This window comes from Tasmannia lanceolata, unplaced genomic scaffold (genome assembly GCF_043159265.1).
Source record: "Tasmannia lanceolata isolate RefF3 unplaced genomic scaffold, GAP_Taslan_0.1 ptg000025l, whole genome shotgun sequence".
Lineage (NCBI taxonomy): Eukaryota > Viridiplantae > Streptophyta > Magnoliopsida > Canellales > Winteraceae > Tasmannia > Tasmannia lanceolata.
In genome coordinates this window covers 486,370-495,025 of record NW_027518702.1, presented here as the reverse complement: position 1 = coordinate 495,025, position 8,656 = coordinate 486,370, and the positions used below count along the sequence as shown (strand labels likewise).

General features: G+C 37.5%; 1 protein-coding gene across 1 annotated transcript; it reads left to right on the top strand.

Annotated features, from left to right (window-relative positions):
- Window positions 1-760: 760 nt before the first annotated feature.
- LOC143857869 (putative mannitol dehydrogenase) lies at window positions 761-8,377 on the top strand. Its single transcript, XM_077368391.1, has 7 exons — window positions 761-858; window positions 1,637-1,750; window positions 2,329-2,842; window positions 3,626-3,779; window positions 4,049-4,293; window positions 5,015-5,171; window positions 6,317-8,377. The coding sequence occupies exons 1-5, from the start codon at window positions 761-763 to the stop codon at window positions 4,249-4,251; spliced, it is 1,083 nt and encodes a 360-aa protein (XP_077224506.1). The 3' UTR covers window positions 4,252-4,293; window positions 5,015-5,171; window positions 6,317-8,377.
- The last annotated feature ends 279 nt before the right edge of the window (window positions 8,378-8,656 follow it).

Genomic DNA, 8,656 nt, shown 5'->3' with positions numbered 1-8,656 from the left:
TCACAAAAGGCATTTCGCAGCTGGTCTGTCACATGTTAGACCAGCCACCTCGTAAATGGAGACAAAAGCATTCACGAGGTGGCTGGTCTGACTTATGACCATGGTTTAAAATTTCGGTTTCGGTAACCGTTTCAGACTCCACCGAAAACTGAAATTTCAGTCCGAAATTTTGTAATTTAGTTCCAAATTCCGAACCGATTTTTCGAAATTTCTCTTAAATTTTGAAATTTTGTAACACTTTTTTTTTAATAAATAATTGCATTTAATAGAAGTTTCGGATAGAAATTACTGAAATTTCGTAAATGGCGAAAAATGGAATTTCGGGAAATTTCGGTTTCGGTCTCCACCGAAATTCGGATTTCGGTCGAAATTTAAAACCATGCTTGCGACAAAGCAGCCGCGAAATGCCTTTTGTGATGGACCCTAGCAATTCCCTTCTATTAATAAATATTAATGTTTATAATCTTCTGAAACATTAATTTTCCTGGAACATTTGTGTTTTAACTTTTCCTTAGATATTATAAGTAGCGATTGGTCTTGTCTTTTGTTCTCTTGGTCTGTAGCACACGTGGGCTGGAATTGTCTCTGTTCTCTTGGTCTCATTCGATAGCCAAAATTGACTTAGTCTACACTAAGACCTCATGTCACTGATTACGTCCCTACCTTATACCCCTCTCTCTGTATATATAGACTTCTCATCGTTAAAGAGATCCACACCTCTCTCCCTCTCTCTATTTGTCTGAGAAAAAGAACAAAGAAAATGGCCAAATCCCCAGAAACAGAACACCCACAGAAGGCATTTGGTTGGGCAGCAAGAGATACATCTGGAATCCTCTCTCCATTTCAGTTTTCTAGAAGGCATATAGTTTGAAGTTCCCTCAAACTAGGCTATGTTTTATGTCTAATATTCTCATCAGATTTTTCTTCATTTGATACTGATTTTTAGATGAAAAAAAAAGGAGGGTTCTATATTCACCTATGGAAATGATTTTTGAGGCACAAACTATTTAGGCTGTGGCCCATCTAATAGACAGTTTGGATCATCCTATGCTGCTAATAACATTTCCCTATTAATATTTTTTTTTGGGACCTGTTCTCACATGCAAAAGCCAGCTGCGAAATTTCTTTCCGCGAAATTGCCTAGCAAATCCCTATTTTTTAAGCGTTTCATACTATAATCTGATACCTAGTAGGTTATGTTGGTTAATTTCTCTAAATGGGTCAAATTTTGTTTATGAGGAATTCTAGACCGAAGGGAGCCCTTGCAAAAAAGAGGGGAAAGGGCTTTCCTATTGGCTACACATCACCATCATGCATTAATAATGGCTGAAAAGTCAAACATGATGGTGATGTGCCCTCAATGGGGGAGCCCTTTCACCTCTTGTTTGCAAGGGCTCCCTTCATTTTAGACTTCCTCTTTGTTTCTTTTCGAAAACCTTATGTTATAAATATATTTAAGGAAACCCCTAATATTATATTGGCTTTTTGCATGTCATTTTTCTGTTCTTGGAAAATTTTTGGCCTTTGGACTTTATTTTTGAAAAATTTCCCATTCAGGTTGTCTCCTGAAAGGAGAGAGGGGTTATGCTATAAAAACAAAGGGATGTGAATATCACTTTTAATATAAAATTTAAAGACTCTATTTAATATTTGACGTAACCCTTAAGATTCTCTACTGCGGAATTTGTCATACGGACCTTCACACCGTCAAGAACGACTGGGGAGGTTCTGTCTATCCTGTCCTTCCAGGGTATGTTGCCTTAACGCCGTTATCTTTTTCGTTTGTTCTTATATTCAGAGTTTATCTATGTGGCAACCCGAAATTATACATTGGCTCCAATTTTTCCCAGGTCCACCCTCTTTAGTGTATTTATTCAGTATTATTTTATACTATATTGGGGTGGTTCAGACAAGGAAATGGAGCGAACATATCATTCCCTAAATAAAATAATCTCAAGTGAAACTACAGTTCATATCATCCTAAACATTTATGCATATATTGAGTGGGTTTGGAGGGGTTAATGTTTCACTCAAGGAACTCTAAAACGGTGGTCTGATCAATAAACTTCTGTCTGTTGAATGTTAATTATTAGACATTTTTTGTTGTAACAGTCCACTTGTGGGCTTATGTTTGGATGGTTAGAAATGTCAAGTTGGTAATAGAATTTCACCATCAACTAATCAGCATCCAGAGATTTATGATTTGTGGAGCAGATCACATTCTGACGATGAGGTTCTCGCACACATAATACATATACATATGAGATTGAATCTACTTTGTCTGGTAACAATGCAAGAATATTGTGCTAAAATTAGTGGTTTTGGCAGGCATGAGATTGTTGGTGTAGTCACAGAGGTGGGGCGTAATGTAACAAAATTCAAGGTTGGAGATAAGGGAGGTGTTGGAGGCATGGTTGGGGCGTGCCATAGTTGCGATAACTGCGAGAAGGGCTGGGAGACTTACTGTCCTAAGATGATTCTCACTTACAATTCTGTTTACCACGATGGCACCAGGACATATGGTGGTTACTCTGACATGCTAGTCATCAATGAGCATTTTGTTGTCCATTTCCCTGAAAACATGCCCCTTGATGCGGGTGCACCACTGTTGTGCGCCGGGATCACCGTGTACAGCCCACTAAAATATTTTGGATTGAGTGAGGCCGGTAAGCATTTGGGAGTGGTTGGGCTTGGTGGGCTCGGACACGTTGCAGTGAAGTTCGCTAAGGCATTTGGAGTGAAGGTGACAGTAATTAGCACATCTCCTAGCAAGGAGAAGGAAGCAATTGAGCGACTCGGTGCCGACTCATTCCTGGTCAGCAGTGACCCAGCACAAATGCAGGTAAGAATTTTGTTATGGTGTTAGGATTCTTATTTGTGTTCGCCTGGTCTCTCTAAGGAGGAAATGGCTATCTTACCCTTAAAAGTTTCCGTGTGAAATTTACCCCTTAGTTATGGTTTAAATTTAGTCTTCTCCTGGGTGTGAAGATTAAGACACTCTCTTGGAAATGCTTGTTCAGATTTGAAGCTGTTTCCCCTCCGTTGTGACTAAGTGTGTCACCCAAAATCAGCACATTCAGATTAATCTATGTGAAAACTATTTTTTAAATATCAGCCATTGGCTGATTTTGGCCGACGCACTTAGGGCATGTCTGGCAACCATGAATATTTTTTCATGATAAATTAGCTTCTCCAAGTGGTGAGAGAGGCATAGTGTGGGTGGGAGAAGGAGTGACTTGTACGGCTGAGTTGAGAGTGGGAAGTGGCTAAGAAACAAAGGGAAAGTCTATCATATTTGGGGGTTGAGATTTTCGGGCTAAGAAACAAAGAAAAAGTCTATCATATTTGGGGGTTGAGATTTTCGTTTCCCTGTTTTCCTGGCTTTTTCTTTCCCCTCCCTCACTTTGTCCCTCTTGTATCTCTCCCTCTCCTACTCTCCCTCACCACTTGGAGAAGCTAATTTATCATGAAAATAAATTCATGGTAACCAAACGTGCCCTTAGTCACGACGGAGGTGAAATCAACTCTTAAGATTTACCTAAAAATGATGGGTTTGCCTTTATCTTTCTAAGAAGTGCAATTTCACTAATAAGATGTTCGTTGCATTTTTATTTTTTTTTGGCAGGCTGCCATGGGCACCATGGATGGTATCATTGATACGGTTTCTGCTGTTCATCCTCTCATGCCATTGCTTGGTTTGTTGAAGTCTCATGGGAAGCTCATTATGGTGGGCGCTCCAGATAGACCACTTGAGCTCCCAGTTTTTCCTTTACTTATGGGTAAGTAAATATTGTAGTTGTTATATATACATATATATATATATATATATATATATATATATATATATATATATATATATATATATATATATATATATATAAACATAAATATAGATATAGCATAATTATACATTTAATCTTTCAAAACAATGAACAAGAGGATCAAATTTAGAGGATCATTGCCATGTAAATGGGTGTGGTCTACAATTTATGAAAGTTTCATAATGGTCCAACAGACAAGACGGTGACAATGATTTTGATTTTGGCAGGAAGGAAAGGTGTGGCAGGAAGTTGCGGAGGCGGAATGAAAGAAGCGCAAGAGATGATCTATTTTGCAGCGAAGCACAACATTACGGCAGACATCGAGGTCATTCCGATGGACTATGTCAACACGGCCATGGAGCGGCTTGTCAAAACGGATGTTAGATATCGATTTGTCATCGACATTGCAAACACCTTAACCACTCCATGAGTACCATCAATTTGGCTAGGCGGCGTCGGCAATGTTGCTTTGGTAAGAACTTGTGTTTGGTTCCCCATTGATATAGAGAAGTTTTTAAGGTTTGGAGTGTGAAGTTGTTTTAGGATTTTCATTGCTATTACAATATCCCTGGTAGCCACATTCATCTTGATGAACTACTGCATCATCATTGTTTTGAGAATTTGAAAGAATAGATTGTTAAATACTATTAGATTGGTCTTTCTTGTGTTTTCTCTAATTTTCTTGGAGCTAATAATGGCACACCTTTATTTTTCTTAAGACCTTATTTTTGTCACTATTCATATTTTTAGCAGGGACCCATCTACCCATTTATATGATTTTTCTAGTGACATTTTCATGCTAAAAAAAGAGATGAGAGAGAAGGGTGTGAGTGTCATTATAATAACGAGAGTGTCAACAGAGTGCGTACAATAATGGTGGAATGATGGTGTTAACTCTGGAGATGCAATAGGATATGGAAATGCAGGAAGTCTTAATCCTTGAACAATATAACAAGGGACATGATATCAACACTGCAATGTGTTTACAACAAAACTAGGCTTTCCCTACCCATTCTAGTTGTGTCCGGGATAAGTTTACTTTTTTCCTACGGATTTTAAATCCATAGGGAAATACACCATTACCCTACAGGCGTTAATTCCTCCGTAGAGATATGGTATGTTTTCCCTACGGCTAATTAGATATGTCTATAAGTATATATCTAATATTTTCCCCACCGATTTCTCAATTTTAGGTCTCTCGACCTAAAACAAAGCGCTCTTGCCATTTTCTCTCTTCTCCCTCGCGACCGAGTTTCATTCTCTACTAAATTTCTCTCCAAAGAAGAAGGTTTCTCTAGGTGAATCTTCAACCTTTCATAGCGAAGAAAGAAGAGGGTTATGAATCTACAGGTACGACTCTCTCTCTCTCTCTCTCTCTCTCTCTCTCTCTCTCTCTCTCTCTCCTACCCATTTAGCTCTCTCCCATCCCTAACCTTAAGCTAGATTATTGAGACTTGTTTTCCCCCCTATTTTCTTTACGATTTTCCCCTTTAAATATCTATTTTTCCAGAAGTTTTTTTTTGAAGCCCAATCCAGAAACTATGAAAAGAAAACCATTTCTGTTGGGGATTGGATTTTGATTTGTAATTATTAATTAGACTGCTTGTCTCTCTGCTTGGATTATCATTAATTATGAAAAGAGGCTGCAAGTGAGGTACCGTTTTTCAAAGGGCTTTTGAAGATTCTCCAAAGAGACGAGCATAGATTTGGTAGGTTTGAGTTGGACGAGATTTTGAAGCTTTTTACCGAGGTGGGTTTGAGTTCTTGCAAGGAGGATTCGAGCCCTTGCCATGTATTCATGCCCCTTTTGCAAAAAGCTAGGGTTTTAGTGTTGGGTTTTTTAGGGTTTGTTGGGATTTTTTGGGTTTATTGGAATTTTTGGTTTTGTTTTTGGGTTTAATGAAAGAAAAGGGTTTGTAAAGAGCAATGCAGGGGGTGTGCTGCTTTTCTATAGCCATTCATGGACCCATTTTTTAGAGTTTCAGTAAGATGCCAACTAGTTTGGGACAAAGGCTTAGTTGAGTTGAGTTGAGTTGAGTAAGATGTTAACTTTTTTCTTCTCTTCCTCTCTCTCTAGGGTTTTAAGGTCTCTTATGAGCATTCTGAAGATGAAGATCATGATGATAATCTAAAATTAATGAAAATTTCTTGCTGAACTGGGTTTTTGGTCTTCTTTACAAAAGAGTTAAGCCTTGTAAAGAATTAAAGCATTTGAGTTTCAAAGAATCAAAGAATTATATTGGGAATTAGCTTTCTTTTTGACAGTTTACGGAGGGTTCTGACAGATTCTGTTAAAAGATTTTAAATTAGATTGAGGTTGTTTCTTTCTTTCCATTTCCTTTTTTTCACATTGCTTTCAGATGTAGGTTTCACAGATGTAAATATAATGTCATATTTTCATGTTATTTGCTTTAAAATATTTTATTAAGGGTTTCAAGGAATTTGCTGATTATTTGAGAAACTTGACCAATTGATTTGTTATATGATCATTTTAGGAAGGATTCAAGTTTTTTTTTTTGATGAGTAAGCTGGGGTTAGGCAAGACCCCAACCATATTCATTAAAGAAAAAGAATGACATGTGAGAGGGCACTAGGGCCAAACAGAGGGAAAAATTCCCAAGCAACAAGCAACATAAAAGAAAAGAAATGGAAACAATGGGCAAACTACCAAAGCAGGGCTAAATTACAATCTGTAGTAGGTCACTCCATCTCTATCAGACTTGAAGACCTCCAGGAGGGGAAGAGTTGACACCATAACAGGAACATTGCTGCCTTTTGTGGGGTATTCTCTTTTGGAACGAATGTCGGCCACTCCCTTGGCTTCCCTCCAAGTGTGGGAGCGAAATGATTGAAGCCTGTTCTTCATTTCCAAAATGTGATTCAGCAACAGCTCTTTTCTCCAGGGGGATATAATCTGCCCAAAATGATGTCAATTGCTAGCTTAGAATCTGATTCAGTCCACCCTTTGGATAACTCTAAAGATTCAGCAAGAAGCAGGCCTTTGTGAATTGCAGATAGCTCGAGTTCAAAAATTGGCTCTTTTTCTGCTAGCAGCCAGAACATGGCAATTGCCATTCCAGAATGGTCTCTGATCACTCCTTCAATGCCACCTCCATCAGCATCTGGAGAAGTATCAGAATTTACCTTTATCTCACCATGAGCAGGCTTTATCCACTGGCATGGCCGGGGCAAGGATGCAATGGGATTGTATTTGTATCCAATATTTGTAGCTGTTGTTTCCGCTTGCAGGCTGGGACTATCACTTCAGTTGAGGGTGTTGATCTTCAGTTTAGCTTCCGATAGAATTTCTCGAAGAAGGTAGACTTTATGACAGCGGGAATTTTCAAATATTCTGCTATTTCGCTCCACCCAAATTTTGTGAACTGCTATTTCACTCCACCTACTCCACCTTCATATTTAGGGTGGCATAACCTTTTCCAAGTAATTGGGTGATAGGATTTGTTAATACCTACTCCATACCATAGGATGATCTAAACCACTTATTTATGTTGGAACACAACATAAATAAGTTGTGCCCCAATAATCATTTCCATAAGATGATACTAACCCTTCCATCTAAATAGGTTTCCATAATGTGCAGTCCCTATATAGATTGGAGGGTTAGGATCATTCTATGGACATGTGTTTTTCTTTCTTGAAGACATAAGTTGAACTTGATTTATATAGCCCATATAGTTCGACACTACGTATAGGGATTTGCAAGGGACCATCGCATAAGGCATTTTGCGGGTCGGCTTTTGCACAGAGAGCAGACACCACCTCAGATGAATTAAGTGAATGAGACAAAAATCTGAGCCTATGTGGCTGCTCTCTCATGCAACAGCCGGCCCCTCAAAACACCTTATGCAATGGTTCCTAGCAAATCCCCTACTTATATATACTGCATATATTCCCTGGCTTGTTTGCATATTGCATTTGTTGAAATCTTTTTAAGTGACTGAGCCTATTCTTGATGCAAGTTTAAATGTGCCATACAGATTAAATTGAATGGAGTCATGGTAATTTTAGACATCAAAATAAAACTTCTAAGTTTAAAGCGCCTGTGTTTTTAACTCATAATTTTGTTTGGGCCTAATTTAAGAGTTTTTTCATTATGTATCTTGCTTACTAATCATTTGTGAAAGACATGGGTTGAAGTGCTTTTTCATCAACAGGCATCCCAGGAGGAGGGGACCTCATTGAAAAGTAAGAAAAATATGGGACCTACAAAATAGGACCACTTATACAAGATGGAAGTGTACAGATAGTTTTAAACTGCAAGTTAAATTTATGAAATAAATTTACTTTATATGCGTGTATTGATATATAATTAATTTATACATGCTTTGTGTTTGTAGGTTAAATTGTTAAATCGCAAATAATGATGGGGATCAAGGAGATGATGAAGATGATGTTTTGTAAAATCATTAAATGATGAATGTCGAACAATGTAGTATGTTGTCAAGTTTAGTTGAGGGGATAATTTCAAGACATTTGTTATTGATGAACTGTGATTTTAAAGTTATTCAAATAAAATAGTTTACTTTTTTTATATCTGTATATGATGTTGTGGGGAAATGAATGTTATAATTGTAGGAATATTGATTTTATATATAAATTGTTTGTGGAATGTACATGAAATAATTATTTAATGGATTAAAAAAAATTAAAAAGCACCTTTCCCTACGGATTTTTGGAAATTTCATAGGGAAAAGTACCTTTACCTACTGATTTTTAGATATTCAATAGGAAAAAGCGCCTTGTCCTTACGGATTTTTTAAAATTTTGTAGGGAAAAATACATTTTACACATTAATTTTTTGAAATTCTATTAGG

Bases quoted from the DNA above. Each gene is read 5' to 3' on its own strand.
- LOC143857869 (XM_077368391.1), top strand. From the start codon at position 761: ATGGCCAAATCCCCAGAAACAGAACACCCACAGAAGGCATTTGGTTGG. The intron at 2,843-3,625 runs GTAAGAATTTTG...TTTTTTTGGCAG, and splicing joins GTGACCCAGCACAAATGCAG to GCTGCCATGGGCACCATGGA. The intron at 3,780-4,048 runs GTAAGTAAATAT...TGATTTTGGCAG, and splicing joins AGTTTTTCCTTTACTTATGG to GAAGGAAAGGTGTGGCAGGA.